The sequence below is a fragment of the Podarcis vaucheri genome, assembly GCF_965113315.1.
Source record: "Podarcis vaucheri genome assembly, chromosome: 16".
NCBI lineage: Eukaryota > Metazoa > Chordata > Lepidosauria > Squamata > Lacertidae > Podarcis > Podarcis vaucheri.
The window spans coordinates 3,095,817-3,120,470 of record NC_138754.1 but is presented as its reverse complement, the minus strand read 5'-3'; the positions used below and the strand labels follow the sequence as shown (position 1 = coordinate 3,120,470).

At 50.4% G+C, this 24,654-nt stretch overlaps 1 protein-coding gene across 3 annotated transcripts in view; it reads left to right on the top strand.

The window, feature by feature from the left end:
* Positions 1-24,654, top strand: part of CGN (cingulin) — a 66,850-nt gene that overhangs the window by 31,088 nt on the left and 11,108 nt on the right. For all 3 annotated transcript variants that reach the window (XM_082202056.1, XM_082202058.1, XM_082202057.1), the window contains exons 5-17: positions 2,310-2,408; positions 4,789-4,940; positions 6,847-6,988; positions 8,257-8,469; positions 9,400-9,548; positions 10,301-10,442; positions 11,317-11,529; positions 12,284-12,490; positions 14,349-14,606; positions 18,066-18,236; positions 19,548-19,709; positions 21,438-21,527; positions 22,676-22,759. In XM_082202056.1, the coding sequence (XP_082058182.1) occupies positions 2,310-2,408; positions 4,789-4,940; positions 6,847-6,988; positions 8,257-8,469; positions 9,400-9,548; positions 10,301-10,442; positions 11,317-11,529; positions 12,284-12,490; positions 14,349-14,606; positions 18,066-18,236; positions 19,548-19,709; positions 21,438-21,527; positions 22,676-22,759 (2,082 nt within the window). The remainder of the gene's footprint in view (positions 1-2,309; positions 2,409-4,788; positions 4,941-6,846; positions 6,989-8,256; positions 8,470-9,399; positions 9,549-10,300; positions 10,443-11,316; positions 11,530-12,283; positions 12,491-14,348; positions 14,607-18,065; positions 18,237-19,547; positions 19,710-21,437; positions 21,528-22,675; positions 22,760-24,654) is intronic.

Sequence of the window (24,654 nt, the reverse complement as noted above, 5' to 3'; positions counted from 1 at the left end):
TTTTCTTCGGAATTATGAGGGCTGGAGCCCTACTTTCTTTTGAGAGGCAGGACTCGAACTCAGGACTCCAGTCCCCCCAGCCTCAATAAGACTTCATCTTGTGGGTTGTCTAGAGTTGTACCCAGTGCTTTTTTTCTGTGGGGACCCAGGGGTACACATACCCCTAAACAAATCTAAGTTTGGCCTCGTTGAGGGGCAGTATTTTAAATAGTAGGAAAATGAGAGGACCCCTAAACATTTCTTTTAGGGGGAAAAAGCACTGGTTGTACCAGGCCTGGAACGACAATTGCTCTCTTTACTGGGAAGGTGATTATTATTATTTTTGAATGTATTTTATCCACAAAGAAAGAGGATTTTCCTGCTGATATGGGGGGCAGCTTTTTCCCATTGCCCTATCCAACCAAAACTAGTCTCTCTTCTCCCCACTTTCCACATGAGACCCCCGAAACATGGAAAAGGGACAGATTAACTCCCGCCTGCCAGTCCTCTACTCTGTGGGGCAAAGTGGATTTTCTTTTTACAGCGAATATTTTGCAGAGGAAAAACAATCCTTGTGTCAGCAAGAGTTTGGATGAAACCATTTCAAAGCCCGGAAGCTTTGATCTCTGCTTAGCTTCAGATAGTGATGAATTCCTGCTGTGCATCTTCGGGGGGGGGGGGGCTGTTAGCACTTTTTCAAACATGAACCCAAACCTCTTTCTTTTTGCAAACTTCAGTTCTTTTTTTAAAGAGCTCTCCCGGCAAATCTTGCTCTCTCTCTCCTGCCCTCCCTCCAGCCCTCGTTTCTTGACAGGGATCTCTTTCTCTCTCTATTGAAACTGACACCTCATGAGGACCAGCTGCTTGAGGGCGGAAACAGATGACTCTCCGGTTGAAGGGATGTGGAAAGGGCCTCGGGTGCAAGAAGGCTGCTTGCCCAAGCTTTACATTTCTGAGTGGGGTGGGGGGTCATGCTGCTGCCTCGTTCTCAGTCCCAGGGGGGCTGGGGCAGACGATACAATACGATATCTTTATTGTCATTGTCCCATACAGAACAGCGAAATTGAAAAATCTACGTAAGACATTCTAAACCCCCTAAAAACTCTGAAACCCCATCTTAAAATACAATATACTATAGAGACTCCTTATTTTGTTGTTTATTTGTTTAGTCGTGTCTGCCTCTTCGTGACCCCCTGGACCAGAGCACACCAGGCACTCCTGTCTTCCACTGCCTCCCGCAGTTTGGTCAAACTCATGCTGGTAGCTTTGAGAACACTGTCCCACCATCTCGTTCTCTGTCGTCCCCTTCTCCTTGTGCCCTCCATCTTCCCCAACATCAGGGTCTTTCCCAGGGAGTCTTCTCTTCTCATGAGGTGGCCAAAGTATTGGAGCCTCAGCTTCAGGATCTGTCCTTCCAGTGAGCACTCAGGGCTGATTTCCTTCAGAATGGAGAGGTTTGATCTTCTTGCAGTCCTTATACCGTGTTTAAAACCAGAATTGCATCTGAGTAGAAACTGTTTCTCAGGCGGCTAGTCCTGGTCTTTATAACCCTGCACCTTCTTCCAGAAGGCAGAAGCTGAAAGAGATCATTTCCGGGGTGCGCACTATCCTGCACTATCACTGCAGCTTTCTTATGGCACCTGGAAGCATAGATTTGATCCAAGGTGGGAAGAGTGCACCCAATTATTCTCTCCGCAGTCTTTACAACCCTGGACAGCATTGTTTTTCCCCTGGCCGTGCAGCTCCCAAACCACACACACAGACCATAAGTTAATACACTCTCCACAGTACAATGGTAAAATGCCATCAACAGGTCCTTTGAGAGATTGTTTTTCCGGAGGATTCTCAGAAAATATAACCTCTGCTGTGCTCTCTTCTTCAGGTCTTTGCTGTTTTCTCCCCAGGTTAGGTCATCTCTCAACTCCATTCCCAGAAATCGGAACACCGAGACCTGTTCCACGCACTTCCCCTCAATAATAAGTGGTTGAATGTTCAATTTACATTTCCTAAAGTCCACAATAATCGCTTTTGTTTTCTTTAAGTTAAGGAGTAAGTTGTTTTTCCCGCACCACTCCCCCAACTGCTCAACTTCCTTCCTAAAGGCCGCCTCCCCATCTCCAGCCGTGATTAAACCAACCACCGTTGTATCATCTGCAAACTTAATGATCTTATTACTGGGGTATTTGGGGGCACAGTCAGCTGTATAGAGCGTAGATAAAAGTGGGCTCAACACGCACGTCCAGGTTATGGTTTTTTTGCGATGGTGGTGGACTCCTGCGTCTCCCCATCTGATGCCCTTTGCTTCTCTCCCCCCCTTATTTTCTGGGAAGGCTGCCCCCACGGCACAGTCGACAGCCTCTCTCCCCCCGGCGGGCGAACTGACGCAGAAGGTGGAGGAGCTACAGCGGAAGTTGGACGAGGAAACCAAGGTGCGTTGGCACTGTTAACGGAGAAATCTGAGGGCTCCCTTGGACAAAAAACAGCCAGGAATACCAGAGCAAAACAGCAGCCTGTAGGCTTGGTCTTTATTGAAGACTGTCGTGACAGGACTCCCACCTGCCACAAGACGGAACAAGATGAAAGCCCCAAACAAAAGAGCCCCCAAACTTTTATTAGCTGCTCATCCCCATGTTGCACCCCCCCAAACTGCATCACTCATACATCACGGTTACATCACGAAAGGGGAGGTCTGGTGGCAGGAATCTGAGCATCCTGGACCCTTGCCCTCCACCAAACACCCCTCTAGTGTAACAAAAGAGATATTTACATTTCCCTGTTTCCCAGCCAAGTTAATCCCACCCTTTTGTCTTCATCTGGGTTTGTTATTTCTGGAATGGCTACCTGTCTGGCACTCAGGTATCAGGATGCCAGGGATTATCACTCAGGCAGAGGGGCTGCTGAGGAGCTGAGCTCACGTGTCTATAGGAATTTCTGAAGTTTTCCCTGTGAGCCAGTACAGAGATCCATTGATCAGTGAATTCTTACATTTGGTATTGTGCAGCAAAGGCCCTTTGAATAGATAGGAAGAAACTGCGATGAAGTGTTTTGTGGGGACAAGTCACAAAAGTCACAAAAGTGATTGTGCTGGTTTGGGAGTGGGCTGTGTGTGCATGAGATCTACTGGAGGGGCAACCCCCCCCCCACCTATACATAAATTCCTGCAACAGCACCTCTTCCCCTTTTGTTGGAACAAGAGTCTCACCTGTATTGTCTTTTCCCTGAGGACATGGTCCTACTCAAAACAAACAAGAAACAGAACACATGGGGCCATTGTTCTCTTTCCTGACTTGCAGGGCAAGAGGTCCCAGATTCAGTCTCCCAGAAAAAAGGAGTGTCTCCTGTTCCCTGTTTAGAATCAGCCCTCAATTCAGAAACATGAGGACCGGAGTCTTGCCCTTATCTTTAGGTAGAGAGGTGCTGTGTCTCCAGGGGCAGCGCACCTTCTTTGCATATAGAAGGCCCCAGGTGTCGTCAGGTAGCCCTAGGAATGTCCCCTGCTTCTGCCAGCCAGTGTCGGGCAGCTCTGAGCTGCGTGGGCCAAGGGGCTGGTTCAGTACAAGGCAGCTTCCTCTGTTCTCATTTAGTGCAGCCGTCTCCTTAAAACCACAAGGACTAGAAACTTAACACATACCGTATTTTTCGCTCCATAAGGCGCACCGGGCCATAAGGCGCACCTAGTTTTTAGAGGGGGAAATCCAGAGAGAGAAAATTATCCTCCCCGCCCCAAAGAGCAAAGAAGCCAAGACAGCTTCTGTCTTGGCTTCTGCCATAGCCACATGCAACCTCTCCCGGCCGGAGGGGCTGTGTGCAGCTATGGCAATACCCCCACCTCCTGCAAAAGCCCACAGGAGCTGCGCACCCTTTAAGGAGCGCACGGCTCCTGTGGGCTTTTCTACGAGGAGGGAGAAGGGACTGACCGGCCGTGTCAGTCCCTTCTGCCTCCTGGGGAAAAGCCCGCAAGAGCCGCGCGGAGCTTGTGTGTGGCTCTTGGGGGCTTTTCCTGCCTGCCTCCCCCCTGCATTCACTCCATAAGACGCGCACACATTTCCCCTTACTTTTTAGGAGGGAAAAAGTGTGTCTTATGGAGCGAAAAATACGGTATATCAAAAATGTGGCATGTAGGTCGGTGGTGGAGCAAATGATTGGCATGCAGAAGATCCCAAGTTCAATCCTCGATATCCCCAGGTAGGCCTGGGAGCGTTCCCTGCCTGAAACCCTGGAGAGCTTCTGCCAGTCAGTGTAGACAGTACTGGGGTTAGGTGCCTGGGGTCTCTGCTCCTTCCTCCCCTCCCCACTGCTCCCCAGTCGGTGGGTTTGTGGCCACCATATTTGTCACACCTTCCCATCCAAGCTGTGGAAGCAGAGGCTTCTGGGTAATGCTGGAACATCTGGAAAAAAAACCTGTACAGTGGTGCCTCGCAAGACGAAAAGAATCCGTTCTGTGATTCTCTTCGTCTAGCGGTTTTTTCGTCTTGCGAAGCAAGCCCATTGAAGGATTAGCGGATTAGCGCTATTAGCGGCTTTTAGTGGCTTTTACCGGTTTATCGGCTTATCGGATCAGCTGATAAGCGGCTTAGCGGCTTAGAAAAAGGGGGGGAGGGGAAAAAACCCGCAGGAACTCGCAAGACATTTTCGTCTTGCAAAGCAAGCCCATAGGAGATTCGTTTTGCGAAGCACCTCCAAAACGGAAAACTCTTTCGTCTAGCGAGTTTTTCATCTTGCGAGGAATTCGTCTTGCGGGGCACCACTGTAGATGGTTGCATTCTGGGCCTATTTATTTTCTTTCTTTCACCGCCCCCCCCATTGCAGCTCCGTCAGAGGTTGGAGCTGTTGCAAAACGGCCACAGGAGCGGCGCCCCCCACGACCTGGAGGTCCAGCTGGAGGAGTCGGAAGAGGAGTGCCACCGGCTGCAGGTGGCCTTTGAGAAGAAAAGCCAGGAGCTCCAGGGCAGCGTAGAAGAGTAAGTGCAAATCTGTGGGGGGGGGGGCTTTTGGGGGGAACCCTCCCCCCGAGTTAAGTGCAAGCCCACCCTTCCCTCCAGATCTCAAGACCCCCAGGTTGCACCTGAATCCTGCCCTCCTTCAGGTGGGGGCTCTTGTCACCTGAAGGTCTCCACTCGACTTACAGCAAAAAAGTATATACCATACCTTTGGGGGGAAAGAGGGAAGCAGGGCTGCTATACAGAGGCAAAAATTTGCATGTGTTGCCCCTCCCACTTTTGCCTCTGGCCCCGCCCACCACCACCAGGTGGCGCCCAGGAGGAAAGGGTAGAAAACGCATCACATAGCACCTGGGTGAAAGAGGGATGGATTTGGGCTCCAGCCACAGCGTCCAGATCTGCCGTTTCTGGATCCGGAGGGCTGGGGGAGGGAGAGCAGAATTGGCTGCGGCCGAATCGCAGCTCTTGCCACTGTCGCCGCCATGCAGCCTCGCTGTTCTGGGCCCAGGGGTAACCTGAGCAGCGCGGTCCAGGTCCGGTCCCACATCCAAGGGTTCTGCGAGGAGTCAGTCCGACAGGGCCAAGGCAGGAAACCAGGCAACGTCAGGCACAGGACAGGTACTGGCAAATAGCAACATTGCTCCCGCAACCTGGGGCAGGGTCCGACAGCCTTTTATCTCTGTCGGGGTAACGGCCAGTCCGGATCCCCCGGCGACTCACCTCCCTGTCTCACCCGAAGGCGAGCACTCCTCCTGCGAGTACTCAGGTCTCTCCTTCTCTCAGACCTCAGTCTCTGCAGCTCGGGAGACATTGGTGGGTTACTAGACCCAGGGGCTGCCTCAGCCTCTCCTGACCCAACCGGTAGTGGAGCAGCTGTAAGTGATGGCCCAGCTGGAGGCAACGAGGGAATCCCCGCATCTGGAGCCAGGGCAGGATCAGGCCCCTGACTCGGCCCAGCTGGTGCTTGTTGCAGGGGAACCTGTGCAGACTGGGACTCTTTAGGATCAGGCCCCAGACTTGGTTCAGACGCCGCGTGAGGCAAAGGGTCCGGTTCAGACTGAGACTCCTCTGGCTCCGAGTCCGAGTCCCAGGCCATCGCACTCGCCTGTGTCACTTGCGGTCTCGGTGACACATGTATTGCAGGCTCACGGGGTGAATAAACTTTGTAGGCAAGGACACAGCAGAAGGACTTTGATTTAATCCTCTACTCCAGTAGTCCCCAACCCTACAATAAGCATTATTCAGACTAGCGGCTTGCACGTCCCACTAAGGAAGATGAACAATAACAACAACAACACAATCAAGTTCAAAAATAGCAATGAAAACTGTTTGGCGTAATTGATTCGACAAAATTGAACTTGATCAAGTCATGCCGGCTTTTCAAAGTCTGATAGTTACCCACGTACCTATGGGACTGCGTCTCCTGGTGTGTCCCGCGGAGGACCTTACGGTCTTCAAACAAAAACATCTTGGAGGTCCTGGGCCACAGGGAGGTTAGGCTGGCCTCAACCAGGGCTTTTTTGGTTGTGGCCCCGATCTGGTGGAACGCTCTGTCCCAAGAGACTAGCGCCCTGCGGGACTTGACATCTTTCCGCAGGGCCTGCAAGACGGAGCTGTTCCACCAGGCCTTTGGCCAAGGCACACTCTGACTCCCTCTCTCCTTCTGTAATCCTCATAGAACTCTAGCCCTATGATTGCCATTAATTTGATTTTGAATTGATTTTAGAAAGAATTGATTTCAGAATGCTGTGTTACTTTTATTGTTGTTAGCTGCTCTGAGCCCGGCTTTGGCTGGGGAGGGCGGGATATAAATAAATTATTATTATTATTATTATTTATTATTACTGACGCCTCTAGCCCTACCCGGCACAGTTAAGATGAACTCCCACCCACCCAACCTTCTCTTTTCTGCTTCCTGACTCTTAAGGCTGAAGGACATGAAAACAATCAAGGAAGAGACAGAAGCCAAGTTGGCCGACTTGGAAGACCAGCTGATGGAGATGCAAGAGGAGCTAGACCGGTTCCGGGAGCCGATGGGAGATTCTCCAGACAGGGATGCTTTGCTGAAAGTAAGTGGCTCCCTGGAGCCTCTGGGTACCTCTGCAACATGCCAGTGTAATAGAATCACAGAGCTGTAGGTGTGTAAGGGACCCTGGGGCTGATCTAGTCTAACCCCTTGCAATGCAGGAATCACAGCTCAATAATTCCTGACAGGTGCCCCTCCTCCCAATTTTGGATTTAAAACTTCTAGCATAGGAGAGTTCACTGCGTTCCGAGAGAGTCCATTCCACGATCGAACATCTCTTCCTGCATGACGACAGCCTTACATTTCTATGTCTATAGGAAGACAAGCAAAACCACTTTTGTGGTTAAGAGTGTTGGACAAGGGCCAGGTGTGGGGGATCTTTGGCCCTCCAGATGTTGCAGCGGCTGATGGGAGTTGTAGTTGGTCAGCATCTGGGGGACAAAAGGTTCCCCCAGGCCTGGTAGACCAGAGTTCAAATCCCTACTCAGCCGTGAAGCTCGCTTAGGCGTGATCTTGGACCAATCATCATATTTTGCCCTAACCTATTTCACAGGGTTGTTTGTGAGGATGAAATGGGATGTGGCCTGGGGAGATTCCTGAGGGCCAGACAGATAATCTGTGCCTGAAGTTGCTCACCCCTGTTCTAAGAAAAGCTCCAAGTAGGCGCAGGCTTTGTTTTGCAAATTATTTATTTGCTTATTTAGAGCATTTGTACCCTTGCTCTTCATGGGACGCGGGTGGCGCTGTGGGTTAAACCACAGAGCCTAGGACTTGCTGAAGGTCGGCAGTTCGAATCCCCACGATGGGGTGAGCTCCTGTTGCTCGGCCCCTGCTCCTGCCAACCTAGCAGTTCGAAAGCACGAAGTGCAAGTAGATAAATAGGTACCACTCTGGCGGGAAGGTAAACGGCGTTTCCGTGCACTGCTCTGGTTCGCCAGAAGCGGCTTAGTCATGCTGGCCACATGACCCGGAAGCTGTACGCCGGCTCCCTCGGCCAATAAAGCGAGATGAGCGCCACAACCCCAGAGTCGGCCACGACTGGACCTAATGATCAGGGGTCCCTTTACCTTCACCCTTGCTCTTCATCCAAAATGGCTAGCAGAGTGGCTTATGTTTGACAGTCCCTTATAATCAAACTTACAATCTTAAAAACAACCACCACTCAACAACCACAACACGCAAGGAAAAAGGGACACGGAGGGAAGAGGAAAAAGTCAAGCTCTAACTGCTGGCCCAATTCAGTGCCTGATGGAGCCGGCCTGGCAAGGCTGAGCCGATGGGGTGAGCGCCAGTTCTGCCCTCTTTCCCCAGGAGCTGCTGGAGACCAGAGAGGAGCTGGAGGAGGTTCTGAGGGCCCGGCAGAAGCTGGAGGACCACCTGCACCAGCGGGAGAGGGAGCTGACAGCCCTGAAGGGGGCCCTGAAGGAGGAGGTGGCCAGTCATGACCGGGAGCTGGACCGGGTGCGGCAGGAGTACCAGCACGACATGGAGCAGCTACGGCGTAACATGGAGGACGTGTCGCAGGTGAGCCTGTTGGGTTTGACAATCTCCAGTTGCAGATGGGAGGCCCACGTAGATGGCTTTCTTTCTGTGAATGAGAACGAAGCCCCTCGCACTTAGAAATCTAGCACATCAGGGAGAAGCGGCCTGTCCTCTCCTTGACATGCTAGTTTTCTGTGTGCAGGGATATCAGGTTATGGGCCCTCACCCACAGTCTCGGTGGCAAGACTTAGACCCTCATGTCTGCTTTTACGTGAACTCTCCACATCGTTCTGCCCAGACACTGAGATCCAGCGCCGAGGGCCTTCTGGCAGTTCCCTCATTGCGAGAAGTGAGGTTACAGGGAACCAGGCAGAGGGCCTTCTCGGTGGTGGCACCTGCCCTGTGGAACACCCTCCCATCAGATGTGAAGGAAATAAGCAACTACCTTCTCTTTAAAAGACATCTGAAGGCAGCCCTGTTTAGGGAAGTTTTTAATATTTAATGCTTTATTGTTTTTAACCCTTGATTGGGAGTTGCCCAGAGTGGCTGGGGAAACTCAGCCAGATGGGCGGGGTATAAATAAATAAATTAACTACCTGTCATTCAGAAGACATCTGAAGGCAGCCCTGTTCAGGGAAGTTTTTAATGTATGACATATTAGTGTTTTTTTGGTCTTTGTGGAAGCCGCCTAGAGTGGCTGGGGAAACCCAGACAGATGGGCGGGGTACAAATAAATAATAATAATAATAATAATAATAATTATTATTATTATTATTATTATTATTATTATTATCTCCCGGGCCGCTTCCCCATCTGTTTGAGTCCAGAGCTGTGCATAGCGCACACATGCGCCGTCCAAGCTATCCTGCCAACTTTGCTAGACGACGCTGCCTTTTGCCGCAAGGTTCAAGCACCAGCCTGCTTTTGTACGTGGGGGAAATCGTAGCTTTGCTTCTTCTTGTCTCTTGCCAGGATCAGGCCAGCCTGGAGTCGGAGAGGCAAAAGATCAACACCGTGGTGAGGAATCTCCAGAGGGAGTTGCAGGAGAGCGGCGAGGAGGCCGCCCACTGGAAGGAGATGTTCCAGAAGAATAAGGATGAGCTGCGAAGCACCAAGCAGGAGTGAGTTGTCCCGTCTTCCCCGTTTCCTCCCCAAATCTTTAAAAATTGAGCCAATTGATTTTTATGCGCAAGGCAGCATGTGGGTCGCTGGTGCGTCCTGCGTTTGTGCCTCGGCCTTTTAGGCTTCTGTAGGGAGGGGCAGCCTAGACAGCGCTTTGATTTGAGACAGAGAAACTCTCATCTCCTCGTCAGCACAAAGGAGCCTTTGTCTTTTCTGACCTTTGGTATTTGTCAGAGTTGAAAACCCCTGTTCGAAACAATATGTCGTGGAGAACTCTGGGAGGATAGCCAATGCTTTTGAATATCTATTCCTATTCTGCAAATTAAAAAAATACCCAAATATTTTGATACTACACTACACTGAAAGGTTTAAATGTTTCCTTGATTGCCCTTGACTCTTCATGCCACACTTGCCGCCATCTCCTGCCACGCCAGTGTGGCACACTGCCCCCTAGGTGTTCTCACTGCCCCCCATAGGAACATCTGTCCTAGCAGCTTTTAGATCAGCCTTTCTCAACCTGTGGGTCCGGAAGGTGTTGTTGGACTACAACTCCCATCACCCCTAGCTAGCAAGGCCAGAGCTTGGGAATGATGGGAGTTGTAGTCCAACAACATCTGGGGACCCGCAAGCTGAGAACCGCCGTTTTAGATGTTTCACTTATCTTCCCTTTAGTGGAAGGGCGGGTGCGAATTTGGCAAATCGCAATTAAATGCCTCCTTTTTCTGGCTCTCCTTCCTTCGACCGCCTCCAGGCTGTTGCAGGTGAAGGTGGAACGCGAGGACTTTGAGGAGGAGCTGAAGGAGCTGAGGGAGCGTTTCGCAGCTGTGCGCCAGGAAGCGGATCAGGCCCGGAACGGCACTGGCGATTCCGGAGAGGCCAGTGCCCTCAGAAAGGTGCGCTCGGTTCACGGGGGCTCCTAGGGCAGACTCTGGCTTGCAGCAGTGCGGGTGGGCTTATGAGGAATGTTCAAAGGTTCTGTGGGCGGGGCCAGGGGCAGGCAGGAGGCGGGGCTAATCACAGAAGCTTTTTGTTTCACTCTAGTGCTGTGGGTTAAACCACAGAGCCTGGGGCTTGCCAATCAGAAGGTCGGTGGTTCGAATCCCCGCCACGGGGTGAGCTCCCGTTGCTCGGTCCCTGCTCCTGCCAACCTAGCAGTTCGAAAGCACATCAAAGTGCAAGTAGATAAATAGGTACCGCTCCGGCGGGAGGGTAAGCGGCCTTTCCGTGCGCTGCTCTGGTTCGCCAGAAGCGGCTTAGTCCTGCTGGCCACATGACCCGGAAGCTGTACGCCGGCTCCCTCGGCCTATAAAGTGAGATGAGCACCACAACCCCAGAGTCGTCCGTGACTAGACCTAATGGTCGGGGGGTCCCTTTACCTTTACCTATTACAGTGGTGCCTCTGGTTAAGTACTTAATTCGTTCCGGAGGTCCGTTCTTAACCTCTAACAGTTCTTAACCTGAAGCACCACTTTAGCTAATGGGGCCTCTTGCCACTGCACGATTTCTGTTCTCATCCTGAAGCAAAGTTCTTAACCCAGGGTACTATTTCTGGGTTAGCGGAGTCTGTAACCTGAAGCGTCTGTAACCTGAAGCGTCTGTAACCTGAGGTACAACTGTATTTATTAATTTAATGGTCATACCGATCTCTTGTAGCTCGAGAACTCTTTTCTTCCAGGATGGATGCTTGCTAGGCTATGTGGATTTGTGTGTGTGTGTGTGTGTGTGTGTGTGGCTTTCTAATGCTCTCCTTTTCCCCCATCCTGGCAGGAGCTGCGTGAGGTCCGGGATCAGCTGAGAGACTTGACGTTGTCCAAGCAAGCCCAGGACGACCTCCTCCGCCAGCGGGAGAGGGAGCTGCGGGCCCTGAAAGAAGCTTTGGAGGACGAAGTGGGCGGCCACGACCAGGAAATGGCTGAGCTGAAGCAGCAGTTCCAGCAGAACGTCCAGCAGCTACAGAAGGATTATGAAGAGGCCTTCAAGGCAAGGATCCCTGGTGTTTTTTTGCCGGGGTGTGTGTGTGTGTGTGTGTCTTTGCAATCAGCTCCCTGCCCAGAATTCCCATGGTGATGTCAGGTTGATTGACACGCGGCTGATCCCACCCCCCTGTTGAAGTTTGGCCCTTGGGCATAAGGTGGCGCATCCATCTGGGCCCAGCTCCCCCCACCCGTCACATAAGAACACCCCTAAAGAAGTCAGATTATCCTCCACCAGGGCCAGAGCCTTCTCAGTGGTGGCTCCAACCTGGTGGAATGCTCTGTCCCAGGAGACCAGGGCCCTGCAGGATTTAACTTCCTGCCACGGGGCCTGTAAGACAGGATTATTGTGATGGAAATGGTTTACTGAATATTTACAGATAAATTGCAAACAGATAAAATCCTTAGCAGGATTATTGTGATGGAAATGGTTTACTGAATATTTACAGATAAATTGCAAACAGATAAAAACATTAGCAGGATTATTGTGATAACCTGCACTTTTATAAGAGTATCTATTTACAGTAGATAATTAAATGAGTAAATTAAATGAGTACGGATATGCAGAAGATAGGAAAAAATCAATTTAAGGAACCGCAGAAAGAGCGGGAAGGAGGTCAAATTTTGAAACATTGAACGGATTGTAAAATTAATGAAATGTATAAATTTGAAAAGTACAAATAAAAAACTTTAACGCCTAACTCTTTTTAAAATTTTAATATTAACCTACTTGTCTCTTTCCTCCATCCCACCACAACCAGGTAAAGTCCTCCTTGGAAGGTGAGAAGGAGGCGACTGAGCAGATGAAGAAGGCCGTGGAGTCCACCTTGAGGGAGACGCAGGAGGAGAACGACGACCTTCGGCGGAAAATCCTTGGCCTGGAGACTCAGATCAAGGAGTACAGGCACTTTGCAGACAACTGGCAGGGGACCGAGGCCAGGCTGAAGGAGAAGATTGCCAAACTGGAGGTACCTTTCTTTCTGGGGGGGGGCGGGAGAAGATCACAAGGGAGAGTCGGTGCAGTTTCTCGCAAGCCTCTTTATTTTCCCACCGTGGCGGGGAACTGTATCCCAACCCAGGCAAAAGTTTTCCATCGTTGAACCCTTGGCGGCCAGTTTGCTTAGCCCTGGTGCAGAGCCCTGCAAGGGGGGGGGCACCAGGTGTCAAACAGATAAATAACTATAGGACCACTGCAAGACACCTGAAGGCAGCCCCGTATAGGGAAGTTCTTAATGTTTGGTGTTTTGTTCTGCTTTTATATTTTGCCGAAAGCTGCCCATCTCGTCCAACCCCCTGCAGTGCAGGAATATGCAACTGTTTCTTACGGGGTTTTATTTTTTGATTGTGTTCTGTGAACGGCCCTGGGAACCTCCGGGTATAGGGCGATATATAAATTCAGTAAATAAAAATAATAAAAATATGGGGACTGAACATGCAACCATGGCATTACCGGCACCGTGCTCTAACCCGTGGGTAGGCAAACTAAGGCCCAGGGGCCGGATCCAACTCAATCACCTTGTAGATCTGGCCTGCGGACAGTCTGGGAATCAGCGTGTTTTTACAGGAGTAGAATGTGTGCTTTTATTTAAAATGCATCTCTGGGTTATTTGTGGGGCATAGGAATTCATTCATTCCCCCCCCAAAAAAAATATAGTCCGGCCCCCCACAAAGTCTGAGGGACAGTGGACCGGCCCCCTGCTGAAAAAGGCTGACCCCTGCCTAACCATCTGACCTATCCAGGCTGACTATTACAGTGGTACCTTGGTTGTCAAATTTAATCCGTTCCAGGAGTCTGTTTGACTCCTGGAACCGTTCGAAAATCAAGGCGCAGCTTCCGATTGGCTGCAGGGGCTCCTTGCACTCAATTGGAAGCCGCGCCGGATGTTTGGCTCCCAAAAAACATTCGCAAACTGGAACACTCGCTTCCGGGTTTGCAGTGTTGGGGGAGCCGATTTGTTTGGGAGGCAAGCCGTTCGACAACCAAGGCACCGGGCTTTCTGAACTTTGGGTTCTCAGATGTTGCTAGACTACAATTCCTATCGTCCAGGATTCGGGATCAGGACGATCAGAGATTCCAGGAAAGTTGGAGTAAATTTATGGTGCGTTTAAAGGATACTTGTAAAACTCTAAAAACACTGGCAGGATTGAAATAACTCCTACAGTGTAAAGATAAAGAGGTTTAGTATTAAAATACGTGATTTAAAAGAATAAGGGATACATGTTGAAGGAAGGAGAGAAGTCACAAGCTCGGCAGAGCTAAGAGTATATATGTGGTTTGATGTACAGTGGTACCTTGGATTGCATACGCTTCAGGTTACATGTGCTTCAGGTTACACACTCCACTAACCCAGAAATAATGCTTCAGGTTAAGAACTTTGCTTCAGGATAAGAACAGAAATCGTGCTCCGGCGGCGCAGTGGCAGCAGGAGGCCCCATTAGCTAAGGTGGTGCTTCAGGTTAAGAACAGTTTCAGATTAAGTACAGACCTCTGGAACGAATTAAGTATTTAACCCGAGGTACCACTGTCTTGTATAAAACTGTGTTAATAAAATAATAAAAAATTATTGGGGGGGGGGGAATAAAATTCCCATCGTCCATAGCCAGCAGGGGCAGCAATCCAGGATGAAGGGAGTGGTAGTCCAATGACATCCGAGAACCCAAGGTTGAGAAAGCCTGCCTTAAACTGTAGGTGGACAGGGACCGATCCGAAATGCCCGCGTCCTTAAGTAATAGGGACTTGAAGGACCAGCCGCAAATCTCTTGTGCTATGTACTACCGCAATCTCCCTTTTTTGACGTTCCTGCGCTGTTGTCCCCCCGTTCCCAGTCCGACCGCAAGCAGATGGAGGAGTCTCTGGGTGACGCCACCGACCAGGAACAGGAGCTGCTTCTGGTGAAGCGGTCTCTGGAGAGCCGCCTAGAAGACGCCCAGAGGAGCCTCAACCGCCTCTCCCGGGAGCACCAAGACCTGAGCGCCTCTCTCCACGAGGAGCTGGCGCAGAAGGAGCAGCTCAAGAGGGCCAAGACCGAGCTGGAGGAGGAGAAGCGCCTGCTGGACAAGAGCATCGGGAAGCTGACGAAGGAGGTGGGTGCCCCCCCCCCAGGCTGGCCGGCCGCTGCTAATGAACCAGCAAGCGTCTATAGAAATTATTCGTGGCGTGGAGGGATTGGTTTTCTCCCTCCTAACACTAGAGCTCACGGGCATTCGGGGAAGCTGGACATTGGAAGATTTGGGGCTGGTGAAAGGAAGGACGACTTGACGCAGCTTGTAGTTGATGTGTGGGACTCCTTTCTGCAGGAGGCAATGAAGCCCACTAACCTTGTGTTTAGTCGTTTAGCCGTGTCCGCCTCTTCGTGGCCCCCTGGACCAGAGCACACCAGGCACTCCTGTCTTCCACTGCCTCCCTCACGCTGGTCTCTTTGAGAACACTGTCCAACCATCTCGTCCCCTGTCGTCCCCTTCTCCTTGCGCCCTCCATCTTTCCCAACATCAGGGTCTTTTCCAGGGAGTCTTCTCTTCTCCTGAGGTGGCCAAAGTCTTGGAGCCTCAGCTTCAGGATCTGTCCTTCCCGTGAGCACTCAGGGCTGATTTCCTTCAGAATGGATAGATTTGATCTTCTTGCAGTCCACGGGACTCTCAAGAGTCTCCTCCAGCACCAGAAGTCAAAAGCATCCATTCTCCGGCAATCAGCCTTCTTGATGGTCCAGCTCTCACTTCCATACATCACTGCTGGGAAAACCATAGCTTTAACTATATGGACCTTTGTTGGCAAGGTGATGTCTCTGCTTTTTCAGATGCTGTCTAGGTTTGTCATTGCTTTTCTCCCAAGAAGCAGGGGTCTTTTAGTTTCGTGGCTGGCTTTAAAAGAGGATGAGAGACATCCATGGAGCAGGAGAGGGATATCAGTGGCTCTTGGCCACGATGGCTTTGCTCTGCCTCCACGGATGGAAGCCCATTGTGAATCCCAGTTGTTGGAATCTGCAGGAGGGGAGCGTTGCTCCCATGCTCAGATCCCTCTTGTGGGTTTCCCTTGGGGGCATCTGGTTGGCTACTGTGAAAACAGGAGGCTGGACCACATGGGCCATTGGCTCTTCTTAAGTTCTGCTGACCTTTTTTTATTTTTGTAGAGGACCTGCTGGAAGCTGCCTAATTCTCATTCTCAGACCATTTCCCACCTACTTAATGTTTTCAGCACTGGCTGGCAGCAGATCTCCAGGGCTGCAGGCAAGGGATGTTCCCATCCCTGCATGGAAGATTGTGCCAGGGTCCTTCTTTGTGCAAAGCAGATACTCTACCATGGAGTTAGGGTCTCTAGGGTACCAGGCCTCATGGTCAGATGTAGAAAAGGCTGGTTTAAGCCCTGTTCACTTTGAAATTATCCCGTGAAGGCCCAACGAAGCAAATGGCAGTCGCTCATGAGCACCAACTGGCTAGCAGCCGTGACCTCACCAACCAACTGTCATTCTCTTGATTGGCTCCTGTCCTTTTTTGAGAAGGCTCTGTGCTCAGATGACTTCGAAGTGGGTTGTCCCCCAGTGGGGTTAAAGCTGCCTGTCCTCCTGGTGTCCTTGATTTGATCGCTTTTACAGTGGATGCTCGGGTTGCAAACGTGATGCATGCGGGATGCACGTTCGCAACCCACGTCTACGCACACACGGGTTGCGATTCAGGGCTTCTGCGCATGCGCAAAGCGCGATCTAGTGCTTCTGCCAGATTACTTCTGGGTTTCGATACTTACGGGTTTTGGCAGTCCGCAACCTGAAAAAACACAACCTGAAGCGGATGCAACATGAGGCATGGTTGCATATTTTTAAACATGGAATACTTGGGACTCCTAAGGGACGCGGGTGACGCTGTGGGTTAAACCACAGAACCTAGGACTTGCTGATCAGAAAGTCGGTGGTTCGAATCCCCGCGATGGGGTGAGCTCCCGTTGCTCGGTCCCTGCTCCTGCCAACCTAACAGTTCCAAAGAACGTCAAAGTGCAAGTAGATAAATAGGTACCACTCCGGCGGGAAGGTAAACTGCATTTCCGTGCGCTGCTCTGGTTCGCCAGAAGCGGCTTAGTCCTGCTGGCCACATGACCTGGAAGCTGCACGCCAGCTCCCTCGGCCAATAAAGCGAGATGAGCGCTGCAACCCCAGAGTTGGACACGGCTGGACGTAATGGTCAGGGGTACCTTTACCTTTACGTGGGACTCCTATCAACGCCCTCACCCAGGCACGGGCCTCCGCAGCTTTGGCAGGCCTGCAAAACCAATTCCTTGGTGTGTCTCTGCCTTGCCTTGCCTCACGTTAGGGCTCTATGTGGACTGAATTCAGCTCCATCTCAGGGTCTCTGCTGCAAAGCCGGCTGCCGCAGCACTGCGGAGGGGGGTGGCGTTCGCTCCCAGCCGGCCATGAGGAGACAGCCAGATCATTAGGCAGCAGGCCCTTGCTGCCAGCTCCCATTTTCTGCTGAGGTTTAAGGAGCTGACACGGGTGATCTGGCGGGGCTCTTAACAGAGCAGCAGGATTGTGACAGGGTCTGTGATGGTGGACAAGGCGATGACAGGAGCAGCCAGCAGATGATGCTTTGGCCTTCGCTGGTCCTGAGAGGGAGAGACAGAGAATCTTGGGCAAGCTGTTCAGAGAGATGCCCAGAGACCCTGTATTTCGTGTGTGTGTTAGAGAGGACCTTAGATGCTCTACCACTGAGCTATGGCTCTTCCACAGCTGTATATATACATGTATTAAAAATGCAATATACTGAGTTTCCCCATCCCTGCTCTGGTCTTATGAAATAGGAGGCAATTGGGGAGCCAGCCATCCTCCCACTTCTTGGAGACGGGGGGAAATTGGGAAGGGTGTTAACCATCTTCCTGGTCCTCATGCTGGTCTCTTTGAGAACACTGTCCCACCATCTCCTCCTCTGTCGTCCCCTTCTCCTTGTGCCCTCCATCTTTCCCAACATCAGAGTCTTTTCCAGGGAGTCTTCTCTTCTCATGAGGTGGCCAAAGTCTTGGAGCCTCAGCTTCAGGATCTGTCCTTCCAGTGAGCACTCAGGGCTGATTTCCTTCAGAATGGAGAGGTTGGATCTTCTTGCAGTCCATGGGACTCTCAAGAGTCTCCTCCAGCACCAGAATTCAAAAGCATCCATTCTTTGGCGATCAGCCTTCTTGATGGTCCAGCTCTCACTTCCATACATCACTACTGGGAAAACCAGAGCTTGAACTATATGGACCTTTGTTGGCAAGGTGATGTCTCTGCTTTTGAAGATGCCGTCTAGGTTTGTCATTGCTTTTCTCCTAAGGAGCAGGCGTCTTTTAATTTCGTGACTGCTGTCACCATCTGCAGTGATCATGGAGCCCATGATTAAAACATAGTTGCAAGAACCAATGATCCCTATATTCTGAACAAAATGCTTGCTTGACCTGGAGGTAGGCTGTATGAATTGTGTATTGCTTTGTAACGATTTGTTGGGTCTCTGGACCGTAATAAAGGTTGATGATGATTAAAACATCCTCCTTGAGGTTTCACCTGGAGTCCCTCTCCTCTCCTCCAGCTAGATCAGATGGCTCAAGAGTCCCACAGCGCCCTGTCCAAGCTGCAGAGTCAGCTGGAAGAATACAAGGAGAAGTCGCGCAAGGAGATCACGGACTCCCAGAAGCAGGCCAAAGAGAGGAACACCGAGGTGGAGAAGATGCAATACAACCTGGGGCGGTTGCAGGACGAGGTACGATGGGGTGGGAAGAGGACCCTGCTCTCCTTGTCTCTGCTTTCAAAATCAAGAGGCGAACACAATTCAAGGAAGGGGCTATGGAATGAGCAGGGGGCTGCGAGACCCCAGAGGTAGCAGTGGACACTGGGCTAGGTGGGGCCATTCGTCTCGGCCAGGTGAGCTGTCCGTGGCTGGCTTCTTCCTCCTCTTTCGTCTCCATGAGACTCAGCAGGAAGGACAAGGATGGGGAGGAACTGGAGTTAGCTGGCTCTGCCTTTCATTGCCACTATAATATAATGATAATTTATTATTTATACCCTGCCCATCTGGGTGGGTTTCCCCAGCCCCTCTGGGCGGCTTCCAACACAATATTAAAAGACAGTGATGCATCAAACATTAAAAGCTTCCATAAACAGGGCTGCCTTCAGATGTCATCTAAAAGTCTGGTAGTTGTTGTTCTGTTTGACATCTGGTGGGAGGGTGTTCCACAGGGCGGGTGCCACCACCGAGAAGGCCCTCTGCCTGGTTCCCTGTAACCTCACTTCTTGCAATGAGGGAACCACCAGAAGGCCCTCAGAGCTGGACCTCAGTGTCCAGGCAGAACGATGGGGGTGGAGATGCTCCTTCAGATATACTGGACCGAGGCTGTTTAGGGCTTTCAAGGTCAGCACCAACACTTTGAATTGTGCTCGGAAACGTACTGGGAGCCAATGTAGGTCTTTCAAGACCAGTGTTATATGGTCTCGGCGGCCGCTCCCAGTCACCAGTCTAGCTGCCGCATTCTGGATTAGTTGTAGTTTCCTGGTCACCTTCAAAGGCAGCCCCACGTAGAGCACATTGCAGTAGTCCAAGCGGGAGATAGCCACTGGCTCGGCCTACTCTTTGGTCCCCGCGCCTTCCGCCCCACATTTCCCAGTGGCCTCTGGATGGGCCTCTTGCCCTGATCCAGTACCCTTATTCACTCCCGATAGCTGGGGGCAGAACCTCCCTCTGCAGGGGCAGTCTATCTCTGACACTAGGGGAACACACTGGATGAGGAGGGCTGCCTCTTTCGTTCCCGCCTTGTGGGTTTCCACCAAGACTGCCTCCGGCAGGAGAGTCAGTGTGGCCGTAGGGCAAGTGTGGACCTCAGCTCCCAGCAGCCCCAGCTGGCAGCTAAGGATGATGGGAGATGTAGTCCAGCAACACCCAAGGGTCACGGGGGGTTTCCCACAAGGGGAAAAATGCGAGGTTGGAGGCAGGGCCTGGGTTCGAATCTCTGACTCCTCCAGAAAGGCATGCTGGTCTACTCCCTCGTAAACCCGCTTCCGTTTCCCTCCCTTCCAGGTGATGCGTCTCAAGCAAGCCCTGCAGGACGCCCAAGCTGAGCGTGAGAACGCCGTCCTCGACAAGGAACTGCTGGCCCAGCGCCTCCACAACTTGGAGCAGGAGATGGAGTCCAAGCGGAGGTCGCAAGACGATCGATCCCGGCAAGTCAAGGCCCTGGAGGTTTGCATTTCCACCCCTCCCCTGCCTTCCTCTTTCCTGAACTGAGAATCCCAGCAGACCTCCAGACCGGTGGATCCAGCACACGTTTAAAGCGGTGTGATGCCTCTTTGTAAACAGCCTTTGGCTTCCCCCAAAGGATTCTGGGAGGATTCTGGTTTGGCAAGGGTCCTGAGAATTGCTGGGAAACACCCCCTGCCCCCATTTGGCTCCCAGGGGGGCCAAAGAATAGCTCCCCCTTCACAGAGAACTCTGGGAATTGTAGGGGAATAGAAAACTGGAAACGAGGGAGGGTTCCTCTCCTTGTCAAAGCAAGGGAAAAAAATGTGGTTTTTTGCCTTCTGGTCTGGTTCCCCCATGCATGCAATGCCTCCTAGCCAACAGCAGGAGGCAGCAGTGCTGCTTTTCAAAAAGTCTCTGTCCATCCCCCATACAGCGATTTGGTTCGTCTGTCTCTGCTACAAACACCCCACCCCCAGTACAGAGCAATTTTGGTAAAACCTGATAATTTTTGCATGTGCTTAAAAATAGCAACACAGCACAGATGTGTTTTCCAGCACCTGCTGCTGCAACACGTTTGCAAACACTGCATTTTTCCACATGAAGCGCTTTTTTTTTTTTGTAGAACAACCACGGCAAAAACCTATTTTCCAAGTTTAAACAGGCAGAAATTAAACCCAGCGGTCTGATGGTTTTGTTTTTTTCTGATCAGAAGGTTGGCAGTTTGAATCCCCGCAATGATGGGGTGAGCTCCCGTTGCTCGGTCCCTGCTCCTGCCAACCTAGCAGTTCGAAAGCACGTCAAAGTCCAAGTAAATAAAGAGGTACAGCTCCGGCGGGAAGGTAAACGGCGTTTCCATGCGCTGCTCTGGTTCGCCAGAAGCGGCTTAGTCATGCTGGCCACATGACCCGGAAGCTGTACGCCGGCTCCCTTGGCCAATAAAGCGAGATGAGCGCCACAACCCCAGAGTTGGCCACGACTGGACCTAATGGTCAGCGGTCCCTTTACCTTTCCTCTAGGGAGCTCAAGGTGGCTTGTAGAATTCTTACCTCTGCTGATGTTATCTTCTCAGCAGCCCTGTAATGCCAGGCTGAGAGACTGCGGGTTGGCCCAAGGTCACCCAGCGAGAGCTTTGCGTCCGATTGGGGATTTGAACCTTGGTCTCCCAGGTGGTAGCCCCACACTCTGGCCCCTGCACCCCACTAGCTAGAGGTGGTTAGGGTTGTAAGATTTATGACCTGGGAGACCAGGGTTCAAATCTCTGTCCACAGCCAGGAAGCTCACAGGAAGCCAATAATAATAATAATAATAATAATAATAATAATAATAATAATAATAATAATAATAATAATAATTTTATTTATACCCTGGCCAGAGCTGGGCTCAGGGCAGCTGACACCAGTAAAATTACAATAAAAACATAATAGGGGAAGAAAACCAATTTAAAATACAGGTTAAAATACAATTTAAAAATTAGCTCCTTGGAGGAAAAGTTGGTATATAAATGAGATTATTATTAAAGTCATACTTTCTTTTATTCTGCTCAGGGTTGGGTTTCCCCTCCTGCAAACAGCATTTTATTGTGGCCTTTTCCCACACAGTTCCAAAGCTTCAGTGACATTTCTGAAGCCAGCTCAATGCGCCACCTTTATGTCGTTGCCTGAATGATACCTGCACTCACGGGCGGGATAGCAGATAACGTTTGATTAAACGCGTACAATGGCTTTTCAGGACAAATCGAAACGCCTCGAAGTGGAGCTGGACGAGGAAAGGAACACGGTGGAACTCTTGACGGAGAGGATCAACCGCACGAGAGACCAGGTGGGGCAGCTGGCGCCTGTCGACATCTTGGCTGCTTTCAAAACGCGGGCTGCGTCTAAAGCAGCGCTGTGCCACTTCAAACCCCAAGGAATTCTGGGAAGTGTAATAATCATATAATAATAATACCCAGCCACTCTGGGTGGCTTCCAACAAAAATGTAGTTTGTTGAGGGTGCTGAGAGTTGTTAGAATATCCCAGGCACCCCCAAACTCGGCCCTCCAGATGTTTTGGGACTACAACTCCCATGATCCCTAGCTAATAGGACCAGCAGTCAGGGATGATGGGAATTGTAGTCCAAAACATCTGGAGGGCCGAAGGTTGGGGATGCCTCATGGAACTACACTTCCCAGAGTTCCCTGCGAAGAGGGCTCTGAGAATTGTAACCCTGTGAGGGAATTCAGGGTCTCTCGGCAGCACAGACTACAACTCCCAGAATTCTTTGGGAGGCCTGCTCCTGTCCATTGTCAAACTGCCCTTAGGGAGGCTGTAATCACACATCTATTTAAATAGCTTTTATTATACCGCCTTAAACAGCCACAGCTCCCCACTCCAAGAACCCCGGGAACTGTAGTTTGCTACAAGCGCCGAACGTTGTTAGGGAAACCCCTGTTCCTTGGCGCATCAATGCAATAAATAGATAAGTATTCAACGACTTTGAAAATAAAATCTTTGGGTTGTATCAATGCTAACCCTACTCAGGAGTATACAAATTGTGCAAGATATGAGCTCAGCACAACAAGGTTTGTCCCAGTCAGATCTTTAACTCCAGAGGAAATCAATTTGCATAAATAATACAATACAACACTACCACATCGCCGATCAATTGAGAACCACTAAATCTCTTTATAATGGCCACTCTTTCTACATGGACAGCACTCAAAAAATTCAGCCACTATTAAAGTAATTTGATCATTCCTGTCCGAAAGCAGGCTTTGAACCGTTCGTATGATAGGATTCAGCCTATTGAGTTGAAGGCCTCTAATAATTGTCTTCTGCTGACAACCGTGACCCCTATCAAAACCTTATGCTTTTGATCTATGGGCTGTTTTTAAAATGAGGCTGCATTTTAATTTGCATTTTAACCTGTATTTTAAATTGGGCTTCCCCCCCCCCCTATTATGGTTTCACTGTGATTTGTCTCCCTCCAGATCGACCAGCTGCGAGCCGAACTCCTCCAAGAGCGCTCCGCGCGGCAGGACCTGGAGTGTGATAAGATCTCACTGGAAAGACAGGTGAGCCTAGTGCTGGCGTGTTCGGTCAGGTCTGCATCTTCCCTTTGCCGACTCAGCGATGGGAGGCTGAAGGGATCGTCTCACTTTCCTCCTCCCACTGCCACTGCATATAGTTTTAAAGTTATACAGATAATAACTGGCTGAATCTACTCCCCCACCACCCAAAGAATGGAGAGCCCACAACTTTCTGAAGGAGCCCATTCCACTGCCAAACAGCTCTTACTGTCAGGAAGCTGTTCCTGATGTTTAGATGGAATCTCCTTTCTTGGAACTTGAAGCCATGGATTCGAGTCCTACCCTCCAGAGCAGGAGAAAACAAGCTTGCTCCATCTTCCATGCAGTAGCCCTTGAGATATTTGAAGGTGGCTCTCACATCTCCTCTCAGTCTCCTCTTTTCCAGGCTTAAACGTACCCTGCTCCTTCAACCGTTCCTCATCAGGATTGGTTTCCAGGCCCTTGACCATCTTGGTCGCCCTTCTCTGCACATGTTCCAGCTTGTCAACATCCTTCTTAAATTGTGGTGCCCAGAACAAGACACAGGATTCCAGGTGTGCTCTGACCTCTGGGAATTGTACCTCCAGGTGTGCTCTGATCTCTGGGAATTGTAGCTCTGAGAAGGGGGAACAGAGATCTCCTATGAACTCTCCGCGCTCTTGTTTTTGTTTAGTCGTTTAGTCGTGTCCGCCTCTTCGTGACCCCCTGGACCAGAGCACGCCAGGCACTCCTGTCTTCCACTGCCTCCTGCAGTTTGGTCAAACTCATGCTGGTAGCTTTGAGAACACTGTCCCACCATCTCGTCCTCCGTCGTTCCCTTCTGCTTGTGCCCTCCATCTTTCCCCACATCAGGGTCTTTTCCAGGGAGTCTTCTCTTCTCATGAGGTGGCCAAAGTCTTGGAGCCTCAGCTTCAGGATCTGTCCTTCCAGTGAGCACTCAGGGCTGATTTCCTTCCGAATGGAGAGGTTTGATCTTCTTGCAGTCCATGGGACTCTCAAGAGTCTCCTCCAGCACCAGAAGTCAAAGCATCAATTCTTCGGCTATCAGCCTTCTTTATGGTCCAGCTCTCACTTCCATACATCTCTACTGTGGGGACTATTACTTCTCTTGATCTGGACTCTAGACTTCTGTTGATGCAGCCTAGAATAGCATTGGTCTTTTTTGCTGCTGCATCACACTGTTGACTCATGTTCATCTTGTGGTCTACTTAGACCCCCAGAAGTTTATAATGGTGGTGACTTGGGGCTAGTTTATTTATTGATTTTGATTTTTTAAAGTCCGGCGTCTTTTTATCCAGCCCATGTCTCACCCTAAGACGATATTCCGGCTATTGTTGCTTCTCTTTCTAATCCTTCTGAGTCCCAAGTTCACACCAGAAATAGAGAGCATTTTGCCTCCCCCTTCAAATAATTTTGGCAGCGCCAGATGGTGGAAGGGAGATAAAATCCAAACTAAATTGGAATGGCAGGTGAAGTTCTTTGAATATGTAGAATTGGCAAAGATGACAGGGAAAATTAGGAATCAAACAAACCAAGAGTTTAATAAAGAATGGGATTTATTCAAATTGTATTGTTCTCACATACAATCTCTGACATGTTTTGAATAACTTCTGCAAATATATATTCTATCATGAATACAAACAATTAACGATAAGTTAAAAAATATGCAGTCAACAAGGTAATGATGGACCCATATTGAGGATGAGGGAAGTCACAATTTATGGAATAATTTTATGATTTGTATGTGAGGTGATTTGCTTTCTCTTTTTTTTTTTTTTTTGTTCTTTTGCGGTGGAGGGATTTAATACTTCAAATAAAGATGAGAATTCTAAAATAAAATAAAATTGGCAGCTGCGGTTTGCTAGGAGACCCCCTCTCTCCCTATTCCCCCTCACAGAGCT